The 19,057-nt window shown below is 41.3% G+C and overlaps 1 protein-coding gene across 2 annotated transcripts in view; it reads left to right on the forward strand.

Annotated features, from left to right (window-relative positions):
- The window catches only part of lrch4 (leucine-rich repeats and calponin homology (CH) domain containing 4), a 50,518-nt gene that overhangs the window by 10,596 nt on the left and 20,865 nt on the right, over window positions 1-19,057 (forward strand). For both annotated transcript variants that reach the window (XM_074622777.1, XM_074622778.1), the window contains exons 2-4: window positions 16,246-16,390; window positions 17,652-17,781; window positions 18,434-18,539. In XM_074622777.1, coding sequence (XP_074478878.1) covers window positions 16,246-16,390; window positions 17,652-17,781; window positions 18,434-18,539 — 381 coding nt within the window. The remainder of the gene's footprint in view (window positions 1-16,245; window positions 16,391-17,651; window positions 17,782-18,433; window positions 18,540-19,057) is intronic.

Below are 19,057 nucleotides of genomic sequence, written 5' to 3' on the forward strand. Positions count from 1 at the left end.
GTGTGAGTGTGTGAGTTTGTGTGTGTTTTATTTCCTCTGTGCTGCGGATGTGGGCTGCCTGTTCACTCAGTCTTCACTTCTGCTTTGTCTGTCTTCTTCTCAGAGTCCTCTCTGATTGCCCCACACTCTCTGTGTCAGCCAACATGTTTCCATCCAGTTCAATCCACTTATTAAAGGACGTTTGTTGTAAATGTCACAGAACATAAAATGCCACATGGATCTATTTCTGCAAAAAAAGATATTCATGGGGAAACTGGGAGGAATCTTTCATGAATTGATAAATACTAGACACGTTGTTAGTGTCAGCTAATGAATGCCATGGCTTGTATATATAAATATATATAGAATGGAGCTCCCCTCTTGTAGCGTCTTCATGCATCGTTGCATTAACGGGGACCAGAAGTCAGTCAAATGGAGGGTAAATGTGGCTGCAGTATGCTCAATTCTTTTGTCATGGTTTAATTTACTGTATTTTTAGGTTCATGTGTGATCCTCTCTCTCTCTCTGTGTGTGTGGAAGCCGCCGGTGTGTTTTCTCTCTTAGAGCACAGCAGCTGGTGGGGAGGGGGAATCCCTCCTCTGTCCCATGGGAGGTAACCAGAGAGAAGCAGAGACACAGACAGGGAGGCTGTAGGACAACACTAGCAGTCTGCCAAAAAACGTACACTGGGCCATACATAGCTTGCTCTGGAGCCTGGATGTGTGTACGTGTGTGGAGGAGGGAGCATGGAGCACGGGCCTCAACTACTCTCACAGTTGCCATAGCTTCTGTTTCTTGTGAGTCATGAGGTGGATAGCAAGTTGTCAGCTGGATGTCAGCAGCATGGAGCTGATTTACGGTGTGAACTTCTCCCTGCACAACCAGTTATCAGCTGGAGGGCTTTATAAATGTTGTTTTTCTTAATGCAATATCGACAGTTGGGAAATTTCAATATTGGCCAACCCTAGAAAGCAGTGAGTAGGTATCGTTTACAAAATTACAATACCAGTACCCTTAAAGTGATACTGATACCAAAAGAGTACTTTATTTGAAACCCATCATGTGAATGGAAGCTGTGTGTGTGTGTGTGTCCCACTGGCTAGCTAATCGCCGCCGCTCTGTATTGCCCTCATACAGCAGTTACCTCTGATAATGCCTCCTTGCGCACGGTGGCGGGACAGTGTTGTTGTGGAAGCGTAGATGTTTCAATACTACATGGTACTGGGTTATTTTGGTCGATATTTTCTGTTCAAAATGTACATTTAAAGGGAGATTTGTCAAGTATTTAACACTCTTATCAACATGGGAGTTGGCAAATATGCTGCTTTATGCAAACATATGTATATATTTATTATTGGAAATCAATTAACAACACAAAACAATGACAAATATTGTCCAGAAACCCTCACAGGTACTGCATTGAGCATAGAAAATATGCTCAAATCATAACATGGCAAACTGCAGCTCAACAGGCAACAACAGCTGTCAGTGTGCTGACTTGACTATGACTTGCCCCAAACTGCATGTGATTATCATCATAAAGTGGGCATGTCTGTAAAGGGGAGACTCGTGGGTACCCATAGAACCCATTTTCATTCACATATCTTGAGGTCAGAGGTCAAGGGACCCCTTTTGAAAATGGTAATGTCAGTTTTTCCTCGTCAAATTTGGAGTGTTATTTAACCTCCTTCAGTCTCCGATGCACACACAATACTTGGTAGCAGATACATGCATTGTTGGTTTGGTTCTTTTCAGTAATAAAACTATAGAATATTGTTAGTCTTATCCTTTAAATGTATGTCAAACGGGCTTTTGAAAGCAAGTAGTGTGTCATTTATTCCATCATGGTCCTGCGATCTCTCTACATTGACATCACATCTATCTCTAGAATAATGTAAGAGGCATCCGTAAAGCTACCACAGGAACCCAGCCAAGCAGCACACACTGGGTTTAAACTTTTGACAGTTCATAGACAAGATGATAGAGAGGCTGGGGGACGGCTGACCCACACCAAAGGTCCCAGGCTTGATTTGAAACCAGGACATCATGGATGCATGAAAGCGTCTCTACTCTCTTTATTTCCTTTATCTGCTGGAGCTACTGTCTCCTCCAGGCTCAGCAGGCCGCCATTAGTTAATGGGCCTCGGTGCCATTCCTCCTGGCTCTGCGTTTGTCCCGCAACACAATGTAACACTATAAGAGTTTGTGTGTAAATAATCTCATGGTGTGGAGTGGACTGCCCGCCTGGTGAATAATGAAAGCCGAGGCCCTGTTTGTCTTATGTAACCCAGCAGATCCATTAACTCCCTCAGTGTTTGGTGTCCAGATGGCCGATTCACTGAGGAAGTGGGTACACGATAGAGAAGGCATGGGGCCTTAGGAGGGGTTGAAATGCTTAGGTTAGTTATCATGGGATTACGGCAGCATTTTAGGGGAACAAAATCTGCTCCTCTCAGAGGATGTGATTGTAGTGAGAAAGATGTTGCTGTAACTTTTCATAAGCAGACAACTTAAAAGGAAGTCCAGCGACTATTTTTAATGAACTGAAAAAGACTTGTATGACGGATTTATACAAGTTGTAGTATAACTGAGCAGTGAAGTGTGGGGAGCAGATTTATGGGAACTGTGATGACCAGGGATTAACCCATGACAGTAGTCTGGCTAAAGTGGGTCAAATGAGAGTTGAATGCTTGTTCATTATCCTACATTGTGTGTGGAAGTGGTATGAAGTGGCACTTGCTCTTGGATTAGTGTAACAGTAGTAGTAGTAGTAGTGACTACACAAATTCAGCTCTTGGATGGTTGGAGTATGAAGGTTGTTGCATTAATGAACTAATTTGATTTAGTTAATTCCTCTGTCATAATGTACTACTTGACTGAGGCAGTGGGTGGGTGTCAGGTATGCAGGGCTATATGTTAACTTTTTGTGCACATAGCACTGCAGCTATATAGTATCAAGTAAATCCACTGTAGTTTGAGACTATTCAAATTATGTGTTGGGGGCGGGGGTCTTTTAGAGGAAAATATTACTTAAATATATGTATTTATTTATTTATTATTATTAGGGCTGTCAAAGTTAACGTGATAATAGCGCATTAACACATTTGTTATCCTATTTTCATGTCTATTTTTAGTCTAATATTAGCAAAGAAATGAAACTTCCATCGTCCATGTAAATGCATTTTCTCTGTGATCAGAAAGTCTTAAAATCTACTCCAATAATTCTATCCAAATTATATAATCAACTTCATATGGATCCTAGGGTCCCTCATAGATCCTTACGGTAACCTACAAAACAACATATACATCCTTTGCTAACCCCACTGATCAACTGCAACCATTTCATCTCATGGTTTATATCAAATCTAATGATCTCTAATACCAGCGTCCAAGTTTAAGGAACCATGCCGGAGTTACATAAATACCTACTGTATTTGTGTGCTGTAACTGGTTTTGACACTACTGCTGTGTGCATGCCGTTGCCATGACGATTTGAACACTTTTGCACCTCTACCATCTGTTTAATCTGTTTCCCTGTTTGTCACTTTTTCACTCTGTAGCTCTCAGAGTTGGAGAAGTTTCAGCTATAGATATATCCCTCTGCCTTCAGTGCATTTTTTTAATTAAAAAGCTATAATTCCTGGCAAAGGGCTATATGTTGATTGCCGTTACCTTACAGCTATATTTCAACTTATTCCATACTATTTTGCACCCACTGCACCGCCTAAATGACTAGTTATTCTTGTGATTTTCATTTTCTCTCCATGTAAATGTTGTTTTCTGTGTACTTGTTAGGTGTCGTCAGGAGGTTTGAGTGTATTTCCCCTTTTGCATGAACACACACACACACAGCTTTGCATACGAGAGCTAAGGCAAACCCTGCAGTCTGTGGGAGGGAAAGATGAGAGAGGAGGAAGTGGAAAGAAATAAGGGTGAAAGATGGAAGAGGAGAGGAGTCGGTGTAGGAGGAAGTAGACAGACTGAGGGGAGGACAAGTGAAAAAGCTCTGCCAAGTATCGTACATCAGTACATTCAGAATATGCGTGAAAACAAGATGCACTGCAAACAAAGGTGTCAACAATAACACAATATTTATAACAAACATATTAACTGGATGATACTTAACCTAAAGCATTAAAGGAGCACCCCTGCATTTTGGAACGAGAGAGTGTTTGCCATTTAAACCACAATCGGCGGATCTTGGACATGGTAAGCTTAGCTGAGCACAAAGTCTGGAAGGCGAGGGAATCTGCCAGTGTAGCTCCACCAAAACTTTAAGCCTTCCGACAAACCCAAAACAATCTTATTTACATGTTGTGTCTTGTTATCTAGCGGAGTCACCTTGCTTTTGGTTAGTCACAACAGCATGTGCACACAGTCACTGCAGCCAGCAGAAGAAAAAAGCTAACTTCTCCCAATATCAATGTGCATTCAGCGTGATGTTAAAAAACATACATTTGTGTGTTTGACAAGTCATGCAGCATCTACATTAAACATCTGTTGAGCTATTGAAAAGTGAATTGTTGTAGGTTAACAGTTTGTACTAAGCTAAGCTAGGGCTGGACTTCAGGGTGAATCAGCAGAGATCTTAAGGTGTTGAATAGTTTGTGTTAAGTGCTGATTCGTTGTGCCTTGGAGACAGACAAGATGTTCAGACAGTCCGGCCACATAAGGGATGTTTCTGGTGGTCCTTGTTGAATTAGCAGAGTGTACTTTTTTTTGTCATGAGTCAGTAGATACGGTAGAAAACTCTTAAAGGAGCTAGGAAGTGAACCTTGACTTAAGAATGTTTTTTAACACTGATCAGGTCTCAAGCTTAGGACGTCCCGTCGTCCGACGATAACGTTACGTTAACTACGAGGAGTCAAAACTCTGCAACAGCTTAAATCATGTTACTAATGTTAACCACGTATTTACTTACTTACTCCTCTTCATTCCCTATATGTAATAAAGCTGCAATGAGATCTCTCCATCTCATTTTGTCCGTGGCAACATGCTGCGTCTCTCCCCGTGACAGGAGCATCTTGACCAGCGGCTCCTCTAACAGGGCCGGTTCTAGCTTTTTGGGGGCCCATATGCAAAAATCTTGTTTTTTGACCAAATGCTACTTTTTACTCATAGAAAATATTTTAATTGAACTTAAGTGCATTGTTGACATCAAAATCAAAACAAAAATTCAAATTATAAAAAATAAAAAAAACCCAATAAAATTACTTTTTTAAATAAAAAAAACATGTTTAGGATATATTTTAAATTTATGAACAATAGTAAATCACTTTTGATGTTCGATTTATATTAAAGGTCACTTTGAATGATTAACTAATGATAATGTGGCAAAACAAAGATTTAAAATTTAGGACAGTCCGCATTCATTTCTGGTGTTTTCCGTGAGGATGGAGAAAAAAAGTTAGTTTAGCGCCCTATCACTCATGCACAATGGGTTCCCATGGTTACAAAGAAACTGTGTTCAATGAAGGTGATATTGATTGTCGGAGTAAGGCATGTCAACAAGTCTATTTCATTTCAAGAATATTAAAATGACTGTACATACTGTAGATAATCTACAGAATGAACAGAGTGAGTTTCTGTCTCATAGTCTCCAGCACCAGTTGCATCTCCATCACTTGTTCTCTCCATTCAGGCCTAGTCATGAAACCGCCTCACCCACACACACACACACATGTACCAACAGACCTGCTGTCTACAGCTGTGCTCCTCAACTCGCTGTAACCAACACTGTAACGGGAATCCACACCACCACATCCTGCCTTACAGCAGACACCGAGATGTGTTGTCATTGGCAGCATTGTGAAATAAACCCAAACAACATCAGACAGAACGGAGGACTCAAACCCTTCTCTAGCATTTGAAAAATAAGCTAGTTTTTGGATTTGGGAGAGAGTTGGTCATGTTAACTAATATTTTTAGACCATAGGAACAACATGTATGAATTTACAAAATGGGAGTAGGTCCCCTTTAAAGCTAGCAATCACCTTAAAGCTGCACTAATCAATATTTTGTATGTTAACAATGGATCTAATGACTATGCATATTGTGTAATAGCGACGAACCCACAGAGAATTATGACAAACTTTACAGTTCCTCTCAATTTTCAGTTTTTTTTGTGTGTCTTTCAGCTCATTATTTTGGTATTACGGCCCACAATTCCATTTTCTGTTTCACTCTCACGCTCAGCCGCAGCTGTTTTCAGTATAACGCTCTGATAAAGCCACTGTACACTACCTGCTCAGCAGCAAACAGCAGACAGACAATTAGCTGCAACTAACTGGCTGGTGAACGCAACGCCGCATTTAGCAGCGAAGAAGACAAAAAGAGAGCTTAAAGATAATGGATTATAATCAAGTGGACATAATATCTATCTAACGTTTGCTAACATTAGCCACAATAAGCTGCTTGTCATACCAGACCAAGTAATACTATAGCTGTAAAGTGTATTGAATTAGGCAGTTAAAACATTTAACCTTTCATTTCCACCAAAAAATAAATGTTTGCATTGTGGGTTATGGCTACATTGTACTGGTGGGAAATACTTTTGACTTGTGAAATACAATTTAAATCTAAAAATGTTGCATATTATTTAGGGCTGCACACAATTAATAAAAAAAAAATACCGAAATCACAAAAAGGCCTACTGTGATTTTCAAATCGCAGGAGGCGCAATATTTATCAAAGGTGAAATGTGTGTCCAAATATCATTCTGATTTCTGAATACAGGCTTTTTAGACAGCAGTACTCCCATAGTGTGACTCAGTTATTTATGGTTTTGCAGAGATAGGTCTTTCCCAGCAGTCCCTTCATCCTCGTGTCTTTAAACCAGTAAGGAGCTCTCCTTCTTGTTGAGTCACTCTTCTCTCTCGGGGGGGTTTTGTTGTCTTGGCGTCCTCATGGTGGACCTCTTTGTTGTTTTTCCTCCTCTTTCTGTCTGCTCCTCGCCTCCTTTGTCCATGCTCTCCTGCTGGTATTATCTGCCTGTTACTCATTCACCCCACCCCTCCTTCTGTACCTTTATTTTCCCGAACCTCACCTCCCCTCTTCAGAAAACGTGATATGAGTAGAGTCTCGTTCTGCGAAAACACAAACACGCCTCTGTACACACCGGGAGGCCCAGGGTCCCTCTTTTCTTCCAGTCCGGTGTCACGCTGAGGGCTCAGGGCGCTGGGAGTGTGCGTTTCTTGGCTGAGTGACACGGAATAAATTTTCAAGCTTGCTGCTTTTGAAATTGGCGTCATTGGTGCTTCATCAACAACCGCACAGCTTGTGAGATGAGATGCAGGTACAGTTTATGAACTCAGATAAACACACACTAATCTGAAAAACGGTAAAACAGGTAAATCATAGAAGAGTTTTAGAATCTGCAAGTGTGAACACGTTCTACCCAAACCAGCTTTAATCAGCTGTTTTGGAGGGTTTCATAAAGGTTATCTTTTTCTCTCCTTCTTCCTCTTCTTTGCACACCAGGGTTCATGGAGAAAAGCATGAATTTACCAGCATGGATTTACGTTCTGGTCAGATCTTCATCGGCTGCTCACATGTAACATAAATCATCCACTCTTTCTACTTGTTCTTTCTGTTTTTACTTTAGTCTTTCATGGAAAAATACCGATTGTTAACGCCTTCATCATGTTCCTTAGAACTCAGTCGCAACCCTAGAGCAGGTAAGGCATTCAGAAACCCGATATCCTCTTGTTTCTGAAGGTATTTCTTGGGTAAGCGTGGCGGAACACGGAAAAACACAGGAGACGGACAAAATAACAGGAACATCTAGTATTGTACCGTTCAGTGCAACAGCCCTGCAGTATATACTACCTATTATAGGCTTGCAATTTTCACTCACTATTTTTAGATTGTGTAAGGAGTTACAAACTGAACTCTGGGTAGCTGTGTGAAGAATGAAAAAAAGAGAGCTTGAGAGAGAAATTCCAACTCTGCCCACTTTCACACCTCTTCACTCCTGATCCACGCACACTTTAATGGATCGGTATCGGCTAAAAAAAATCGTATGTGATTTGTCCACCTCAGCCGCTCTTAAGTGTGAGCATTTCACTGCAAATGTGATGTAACCTTTTATCTCTCCAGAGCATTCAGAGGATGGATGGCTTGGTAGATTGACAATAAGGGGGTTTCTGATAATGGAGCATGGGAATGACCATCATAACGTTATAAGCCCTTATATACTTTCAAAATGTATTTTGAATTATGCTGAGGTGCAAATTAATCTTCAGGTTCCCAGCCTTCAGATGATGTACACCACGTCTGTGTGGCATGTTTTCACATGTTTAGCTTATAGCTTGACTGTGCACTGGATAGCTCTGTCATATGGCATCTCTCAGGTACATAGGGGACTGGCCTTGGTATCAGCAGATACCCAATGTTGAATCACTCTGATTAGGTCCAAAAAACTTGATTGGTAAATCCTTAAAGCATACGGGAACCGAGCACAGACAGGTGACTTCAGGTATTATATGTTTGTTTTCTGACTGGCACAGATTTGTGAGCACACAGAGCTCGATTATTAGCGTGTCTCGACTAGCACCAAAATGTGTCTGTGAAGCAAGTTATAGCTCCTACGTGACTTTGTTGTCACCATTATGCTGGTGAGCTGTTGCTGCACCAAACCACACCCAAATCATTAACCACACCGTAGCAACAAGAAGTTGATTAGTTAGATGTCTGTATTGGCCTTCAGAGACACATAACATGACATGAGGGAGGACAGACTGTGGCTTCTTATGGTACTGACAGTTTACAGGAGCTGTCTTGTGACTTGAAAAGGTAATGAGATTTGCAAACAGATTAGTGTGTTGATTATCAGTAAGCAGCAGTTTGTGCAGGCGAGTACGTTCTATTGACTTACACTGAAGACTTTTAACACCTCCTTTCAGAATGGAAAATAAGATCACAGTGTTATCAGTGCTGTTATCAGTCGACATGATGTCCAACTGGAAGAAGAGTATATGAAGAATCCACAAACATTCGAAGACATAGTCTGTGTTGCAAAATGAAGTGAGACTTTGGAGCAGCAGAGTAAAGACTGGCTGATGATGTCAGTGTTTTGAACAGTCCCTGAGTGAGGCCCCACGTTATGCAATACTATCTGGAATATGACACTGTTGTTGCCTGTTTCCATTGTTTTTACAACGAATTTGCCGACCTGTTTTAATGTAGGGATGGGGGTTTTCCTCAAGCGTTAAGAGACTTTACTAGAGGTCAGTGGGTCAGCGGTGATGTTCGTGTCTGAAGTGGATCCTGCTCCCTCCCATCCTGACCTGTAATTAGACGCAGTGCTGTGATAGGTCAATCCACCTCGTTCTGCTGATCCTTTGAAATCCTGTCACCCTGTTTTAAGGCTGTAGTTCCTGGTCTCATAGTCGCAGTTAATACAACCTTCCCTTTGTTTCAAAGTTTGGAAGGGTTGATTTAAAATGACCTCACTACGTTTATAAGAGGCAGCTCTATCTGCAGTTAAATCAGTTACATAATATCAGATTTTTTTGGCTAAACAATCCCAACTCCAACAACAAGGCCCATCCACATCCGCTTTTTATGGAGGTTTTCATCAGCACATGGAGTTTGCTCAGTCAATACTGCATTTAGCATAAAAACAGTGTGCTGATTTGACTATGACTTGCCCAAAACTGCATGTGATTATCATAACGTGGGCATGTCTGTAAAGGGGAGACTCGTGGGTACACATAGAACCCATCTTCATTCACATATCTTGAGGTCAGAGGTCAAAGGACCCCTTTGAAAATGGCCATGCCAGTTTTTCCTCACCAAGATTTAGCGCAAGTGAATTGTTATTTAGCCTCCTTCGCGACAAGCTAGTAGGACATGATTTCAAAGTCAATTTCACAATAAAGATTTTTGCATTCGGCACCTTTCAACTCAGTTCCAAGTTGCATGCAGGTCCAACAAATAGGCCCATCATCAACAGCCTGCAGGAGACTGCTGCTGTACTGCTGTGTGGGTTGAAACGTTTGAAGCATGCTGCACTTCTGGCAACACCACATCAGTGATTTCATAGCAGGTGTTTTCTGTTAGCTGTCAGAGAGGGTCCATGTGTGGATCCAACCAGCATACACTGAAATGTGCACGTGGGTTATTGGGTAACGCTTTTTCTTATCTATAGATATTTGTTTTTGTTTTTAACACTGAACCTTATTACTGATGTCTTTACTGACACCTTACATTATTCACTCTCCTGCTAAGTTAGTTTCAGTTCAGCGCCCCACACTAAACTCCTATAACCTACATTAGTCTCATGTTTTACCTGTAAGATGCACGCTTGTTCATCACCATCAGATTTCCACACAGTCAGAGACAGTAGAAGTGTGTGTCCTGTTCATAGCCTGCCATGCTGTTGCTCCTGCATTGCTCTGTGCACAATGATGCAGCTTAAAAAAAAAAAAAGAAGTGCAGTGATTCAACTGGAAAAATGTGAGTAAATTGCAAGTTTTTCGAGTGCGCGGGCTGACAGTTATTTTTGTTTGTTGAGCTTTGAATGTGGGTGAAAACACACTGGAGCCAAGGTGTTATGGATATAGTCACATGCCATTTAGTTTCACTTCATTCATCCAACCTGACATCATGTTTACTTTAGCTGGTTTCTGTTGGGAGAGGGTGTTATTTAATGTTGCCATAACCAATCAGTAGTGAGTGATTTACTCTCGATATGGAAGCTGTGGTAGTAGTTGCTAGCGTTTTTCAAGATGATTGAAGGAATATGTTGCTTTAACAATTGTTATTGTCAATCTCATCCTCGCATGTGGCCATCTTTCTGTCGTCCTTTCTTATGAATGTAGCTCAGTAGCTATGAAGGTGACTTCCCTTTTAATCCTACCAGCAAAGTTCTCACTGGTCAACTTTGGTTTTGTTGACCAACAAATCGTAACAATGATTTTTCATGAACTTTCAATCCATTTTGTCTGTTTTCATCACCGTTGTTAATTGAAAGCACCGGAAAAAGCTAGAAAGTGGATCTTGAAAATCTTTTCGTTGCTCATTTAACCACTTAAATGGTGCCAAATGCAAGATTGGGTGCATTTCTATTGCCTCCATACTGATCGTATAGAGAGCCTTTATGCCAAATGCATATAGGCACTTATGTTGGTCATTTAATTCAGCCACAGAATTCCATTGGCCATAGATTTAGCCTATAACATTAGCCTATATATCTGCATTTCCCAGCCTTCGTTGACAAAGCGTTTGGCTGTAAGGCTTTCTGTTAGCATGGGGCAGGAAGCCATAGAAGACTAATGTAGTCACAAATGGACACTCACTGTAACGCCAGCTGTGAGCTGTCTCAGCTGGATCAAGACGTTCTGGAAACAAGTTGTAAGGGCCAGTGTGACTCAGCTCTTTAACCGGAAGGACCTCACTGTAGTTCATGTCATCATGACACATGTTTGCCCTCCTCCTCTTCATGCAGCTTTGTTGAACTGACAGAGTTGGCTCTGGACCATAGAGCACGTCTGTTTAAAGCCAGCGTCCAGCTGTCTGGACCATGGCTGCCCAGTGCCCATTCCACAACACATGCTTCTCCCATGATGCTCAGAGTGAGTCAGTCTGGCTGTGTTTCAACAGTTACCAGGACAGGAGGGCTTATATTCTTGTACTTATCAAGACCAAATATGGGCCATTTCTGTAGTAATGCATGGGTTTAAAAGCTGGAATATGTTTAGGATACAGGTTAAGGGTTAGGGAATGAATGAAGTCATTGCTAGGTGCTCACAAGTATAGTATTACAAATGTGTTTTTATCAGTATTTGCTATTATAGCATTTGCAGTACAAATAGGTTCCATCCAAACCATTACTCCCTTTTTAAACCAAACCGTAGCTCCCAGATATGTCTGTATTTTGCAACAACGGATACAGAGGCTAGACAACCTCTCCATCCCCCAGAGCAGGCGCACACACACACACACACATTACTATTCCCACCCCCATCTATTGTTCCGGCAGCTCCCCTCTAGCTATGGGACAGTGGAGACGGAGGGAGATCAGGCGTTAGCGCTACAGTACAGTATCTAGTCACTCTCACATTTACTGTATACAGAAAACTCACATTGAACCACGCGGCTGTAGTAATTAAGGCCATGTGAAATGGTCCTGATAATGAAACACTTGGTCTGGTGGGTTTCTTTGTTCATTCTTACATTGATGTAGAAAATGGCTTAATCCTTTCTGCTTTAGCAAACCCATAGTTAGACCTCCTGTCCTTTTGTTTACTGGTGTCGTCTTTCTTATTAGCTGTTATTAGCTATTTTTACAGATCAGAAATAGGTTGATTTTGCCATCTTTTTTTCTTTATTTTGTTTGTTAAATTGGTCAGTAGCTTGATTAGGGCTGAAACTTACACTTATGTCCATTATCGATTAATCTGCTGAATCGTTTGGTAATAGAATGTCAACAAATAGTGAAAAATAGCCATCACAATCCCATAAAATGTCTTCAGATTGCTTTTCTGTCTAACAAACAGTCTAAACACCCAAACTATTTACTTTGCTATAACAGAAGACAAAGAAAAGCAGCAAATTCTCACAACTGAGATGCTAAGAAAAATCAATGTTAGGCATTTTTGCTAGAAAAAAATGACTTAAAAACGATCAATCCATTATCAGAATAGCTGCTGATTGTTGTAGCTCTAACGTTGATGAAGAAAAACTTAACGACTCCTAAGGAAGCTTTCTGAATCCTGTGTAAATCTTGATATAAAGAGAGATCCGGACCAGAAAGAAAGAATGTAATGGGAAGCTAAAACTCTAAATCCAGGATACTAACAAACGGAAAAACCATTAATGCTCACTCAGCTGTACAATAAATATCTACACAATGAAGCTGCACAATGATCATATCAATGACCACGTCCCATTGTTATTAGCCCATCTAACTGTGTAGATTATGTTTTCTTTCTGAATTTTTCAGTTTCAAGTCTTCCAAAATAAAAGCCCCCATAGAAGCCCCAACAACAAAGAGAGGAAATGCCTCCTCCTCCAGCCCTGCTGCTTCCAACAGCAATCAATAAAGAGCCATTGGGCTGTCTGCCATTGACAGACTTCTGTCTCATCCGGCTGCCAGCGAAACGCTCGGTGATAATGGTGCTTTTTGGAATCACTGGAGATCTATAGACAACCAATTGGTGCTTTAATGTGTCTGCTGCACGTTCACATTTCTTTTATCCCACACAAAGCCCGATGTAGAGTTGAAGCGATACAGAGAAGAGGATGACCGGGTCAATACTGTCAATACACGCCCACTAATACTGTTGTTAGGAAAGGGGGAGGTTTGGGAAGAAGAGGCATTGCTTGGAAGGTAGGGAAGAAAATAAGGAGACAGCAAATAGAAGATGTTGGAAGATGATGTTTATAATCAACTAGATTATTTTAGGGTGTTAGAATCCCTTTGAAATGGCAGTTAGAACATCTTTATCTTTAGTAATGTGATGTTTTTCTGAGTGAAACGGAGTAGGAGTAGGAGTAGGAGTAGGAGGGGTGTTATATTCGAGAGGAATTTGTTGAAATCAGGCGTGGATTTGATTTATCAAAAGTGGGTGTGGCCCAGCGACTCTTGCATGTGGAGCATTGTTAGATCAGGAGGTGGAGGACAAACACTAAACCGATCAATTGGACATCAACCACACTCTATTGGAAACCAGTTTTTCAAACCGGTTTGATGTTTAAGGACCAGTGTGTAACAGCTAGGGGGATCTAGTGGCAGAAATGGAATATAATATTAATAAGTATGTTTTCTTTAGTGTATAATCACATGATAATAAGAATCGTTGCATTTTCGTTATCTTAGAATGAGCCGTTTATATCTAAATAGGGAGCGGGTCCTCTCCACGGAGTCCGCCATGTTGCACCGCCATGTTTCTACAGTAGCCCAGAACGGGCAAACCAAACACTGTTATCTTTTCCTGCTTGGGCCGGATTCGATAACGTTACTCACTCCCGTCGCCGGCCCATAGTGTCGCATCCCGCCAAAAAACGCAAGAACTTTCTAGTAAACAAACACACCCTCCCACCTCTACTGAAGTTGAATCTCATTCATGTTGCCGGTGTTATGTCAAAGTCACCGGCCTCGGCTCAGCAGATGCACACGGCCAAAAATCTCTCTAAAAATCTCTCAATTGGAGGGTTCTATTCAAACAACGAAAATCTGAGTCTGATAAATTCTGAAGGGCTGTCATGGAATCATTTACTGATGTGTAACAGGATGTATATTTGACGTAAACATGAATCAGATGATCTGGTTTAAGCCCAACTATAGTGGCAACAAGACCAAAATATAAGATTTACAAACTAGTGAGTGAAAAAAAAGAGAATTCTTTCAATGAAGGACTGACAGTACGTTAGGGTACGTTGTGAAATAGTACATCTGGGTCATGCTCTGATAGGGACTGGTTAATTGACTGTTCCTGTATCCTTCTCGGTGGATGAGAATGGCCTACATACAGTAACTGTGCAAACTGAAAGCAGGAAGCAGCCAATAGCAGCTACTTTTGGAAACGCTCACCCAGTTTGGTCAGAAGTGGACGAGTGTCGGCCTCGCCAACATTCTGCCACAGCAGTGTGGGTTCCCCCGCTCGGAGCCGTGTGTTCATTTTAGGCTGGCGGGTTTATGAAAATAGTGTGGATGCTGTCATATGGCACAAGGAAACGTAGAATCTAAAACCAAAGAATGAATTTGATTGATATCATCAGGGTTGAGATCTCTGTTTGGGGTTGGAGACTACAAAGTTATCACAGAAAGCTTTCATTACATTCCGGGGACAAGAGATCTGTAACAAAAAGATGTTATCAAGTGGTATCATGGGAATTGTTGGATTGTGCTTGACCCATACTTGGGAATAAAAGTCAGGATATCTGGGCCTCTGCTGCTTTGACCATTCTTTTCTGTCTCTTGTGAATACTCCAACTTTATAGAAGATACTCACTTGGTTACCTCTTTAAGTTGATGCTTCACCCACGTTTGCTTTCCCAAACATTTGTTTTTGATTCCATCAACCTCCAGTCTTTGTCCTTTGTTCAGTCTTGAGGGCTAAGATGATTTATTAATTATATCACATATTTTGGTGAAAGCTCTCATTCATTATTCTTTATGGCATATGGCCATTATTTGACAGTTGACAGTGACAGGAAACATGAGGGGAGAGAGGGGTGAATGACATGGAACAGCAGTTTACAGCTGGGTTCAAAGTGGGGAAGTACATTACTTAACATGGTGTGTGTTTTAGAGCGCTGGATCACCAGGATAGCCCAGAGCTCTCCTCTCTTTTGAAGTGGGGTTGTATGTACGTATCCATAGTAGGTGTATTACTTACAGTAGATGACGGTCGGCGTGTCCCCCGCTTGGAGAAACCGACAGGAGTAACGACACCAGAGCAAAGCAATACAGTGCTGTGGACAGGGACGGCAGAAAAACGAATTTTAGCCACCTCAAAGAAAGGCTCACCTAAAAAGAAATGTATATCTGTTTAAGTGTATGCTATATTTAGAATATTTTCACCGCTTTATCGTGCCATCAGACAGCCCTTTCCTTCTCCTTTCCAATGTGGGAACTGAAAGTGAAACTTATCTATGCTCTCTCCAAAACCAACAGGCTCAGATGACAAAAACAGTATAGATACTTTTCACTTTCAGTTCAGTTCGCTGTTGGATAATATTCTAGCGGACACTTTAACGGATATCAATTTTTTAGGTGGCTAAAATAAATTTTTATGCCGTCCCCATCCTCAGCACTGTATTGCTTTGCTCTGGTGTCGGTACTCCTGTCTGATTCTCCAAGCTGCGGACGCACTGATCATCATCTACTATAGGTAATACACCTACTATAGATAAGTACCTCATACAACCCCACTTCAAAACACCCGAAGTATCATTTTAACAGCCGTCCATCGCCGTTTGTGAAAATGAAGATGCTTTCCCCTACTTTAAGAAGAAACCTTTCTTTCCAGAAATTCCACTCCAGAAATCACAGACTTTGAATATCAAATTGCAATATTGCGAAATCACAAATCTGCCCCAAAAGAATTAGAGTCAGAAGCTATTTTGCAAATTCCCATCCTTACTGAATTTCTATCCCTTAATCAAGTGATTCCAAAAATCTGTTTTAGCTTATAACTTTGAATCTTGTTTTCTTCAGTCATTAGATTACACTAGCAAATGTCTTCCTTTCCTTAGTGCGGTAGCGGTATGAATACTGGAGAAAACAGTCTAATGTTTGGTCATTGTGTGTGTTGTCAGATCTGTCCAAGAACCGCCTGTGTGAGCTGCCGGAGGAGCTTTGTCAGTTCATCTCTCTGGAGACGCTGAGCCTTTACCACAATGGGATGCGTTCACTGTCCTCCAACCTGGGCAACCTCCAGGCCCTCACCTACCTCAACCTCAGGTAACTCCACACCATACTCACGGCTACTATTCCCCTTGTTCTGTTGTAGTTTGTATTTCTTTCTAACTCGTTTTACAGGTTTTAAAAAGTTCAAAGTGAGACACGTCAAAGTTTTGGCCTTTTCATTTCTATCAGCGCTTTTGTTCAAAATCTGTATTTTTTGGGACGGGGAATGATGAGGAAACATTCGAAACTGCGCCAAGTTAAGGGTCATTAACACAAAAATAAGCAATAATAGCCTATAAAGTAATGGAATTTATTATTCAGCTTTTTTCGTCATGGCCCTGTAGCTGAGTTTCGTGTCTGTAGCAGTCTGCGGCGGTGGTGGGAAATGACTAATGTAGGCTATATAACTTTATTTGGAAAAGATGATAATTAGTGCGACCAAAATGTTTGTAATAATCTTACATTGCTACTGATTGCACACAACTGTGGTAGATACACTAGGTCAAAGTTTAATCAGGAAGTTGCTCTGTGAAAACCATGGATGTACAAAGAGAACTGGATACAGCGTTGGAGGCGGGTTCCAGTTCATTCCTATGAGAGTTGCTCAGTGGTGCATGAAGCCAAAATGGCTCGACTTCCGAGTGATAAAGTACCCGACTTTCCACATCCATTGAACCCATAGAGCAGGCGCAGAAGCGTTTCCTTTAACCCCTCCTCCCAGACCTTGCTCCAGCCTACATTTGACAACTTTTAGGACCTAATGATTTAAATAAGGGCTAGGGATTCACCAATCCGACTTTTTCAGTCCCGATAGCGATACCTGGGTTTTTAAAAGTTGCACTTTAGCACACCACGAAGACGGCAGTCAACAGTTTGCATCCATTTCACAGTTTGCAGTTTGCAGTTTGCAGGTGCATGACACCTCTAGAGCTCAGCTGTTGTTTGAAAACTGCATTTGAACTTCAGTGTTGCTGGAGATGTAAGAAGGTTTGGACAGGGTCTGTACGGCCTCTCTTCATCACATTGTTCTCTCCTCGATCTCCACTATCATTTCACTGTTGCTAGGAGACCGGAGAAGCCCTCCAGGTGGCTGCTAATACAGGCAGCAAAAGTGTGGGCTCAAAGCAAATATACTGATCAATGAAAATAACTGTGGCTGCACATTCTTTATAGTTTAACTCTGTAAGAAACTATATCAAACATTTCATTTTTATGATTTTCTATCAAGGTTTTAACCAAGAGGGTATCAGTGTTTAGATGTTTGATGCACCAGGCCTCTTGAATGACATCACTGTGCATTTGTTTGTCTCCACAGTCGTAATCTTCTGTCCAGTTTGCCCCCGTCGGTGTTTCAGCTTCCCCTCCTGCGGGTGCTCATAGTCAGCAACAACAAGCTGTGTTCACTGCCTGCCTCCATATTCTCCCTCACACACCTCCGACAGCTGGTATGATATACACACACACACACACACACGTTACAGTCTCTCATCAACACTATGTTTCTATGTATAGAACTATCGGCAACATCAGCTGGTTTCTATGGTGATAGAGGGAGAGTAAATTCCACTAGTATCACTCTCTCAGTCCAGATCTTTTTATGTCCTTGTAAAACACACTATGGACTTTTACTGAGTTTAAAGGAATACCAAAATGACCATTTGTATATCAATGACTCACCCAGTGTTACCTTGAATTCTTGAAGTACACTGTTTTTCTTGCCTGCCTTCACATTGAACGAAGAATCCGAAGTCATGATGAATTGAAGTGAATGGGGACCGCGTTTAATAACGGCAAAACTATATCCAAACATCAGTTTACAAAACATTAAACGGTGTCACACTTGCACAGGCAAGTTTTAAATAGTACGATTTTTAGCAAAGATGCATGTGTTGGGGAAGTAATGAGCATACGACTGGATAAATGAGGCTTGGGTTATACTGCACCAGTTGTGTGAGAGTTTTTTAAACAGATGTTTTTGATATAGTTTTTCAACCCCAAGTTACCTCAATGCAAGGCAACACGGGGTGAGTCATTGATACACAAATGGGCTTTTTTGGGGGTGAAGTTCTTGGTTCACTGTATGTGTTTCTCTCTCAGGATGTAAGCTGTAATGAGCTGCAGTGTTTGCCAGCAGAGCTCGGCCAGCTAGAGTGTCTGAGGGACTTAAACCTGAGGAGGAACCAGCTCACAACTTTGCCTGAAGGTATAGACACACTTCCATCTGCTGACCTCAAACCTCCTCTAGTTATCACTGTAAAGACCCCGTGTGTGATCACCTCCGCTCATATTGCTCCCATTCAGCATTTCTCAGTGCTGTTTGATGTCCAGACCCCAGGAAGTGATCCCACACAGTTCTCATCCATTCAGTGCATTTATAGCTGACTATCACTAAGCTTCGTTAAGCCTGCAAAGTATAACTAACACTCTAATCCAATTCTAGCTCTCTGTATATATTGGATTGTAATGTAATGTAGAATCTCTACAGGTTAGGTGGTGATTGCATCATTATTGTGGGCTATCGATTGTTTACATGTAGGAGTATTGAACTTACTGCAAGCTAATGGATCTGACGCCATTAGTGCCTCGTTTCTGGAGCTCATTAGGAGGAAATGTAAATGAAAACAAGAGTAAACAGACTCTCTGTGGACAGCAGCAACTTTTTCTAAATTCAAACTTGGCCACAATTGTGTTTGTAATATTTGACATAAGTGTTTACTAAGT

This window comes from Sebastes fasciatus, chromosome 22 (assembly GCF_043250625.1).
Source record: "Sebastes fasciatus isolate fSebFas1 chromosome 22, fSebFas1.pri, whole genome shotgun sequence".
Taxonomy (NCBI): Eukaryota; Metazoa; Chordata; class Actinopteri; order Perciformes; family Sebastidae; genus Sebastes; species Sebastes fasciatus.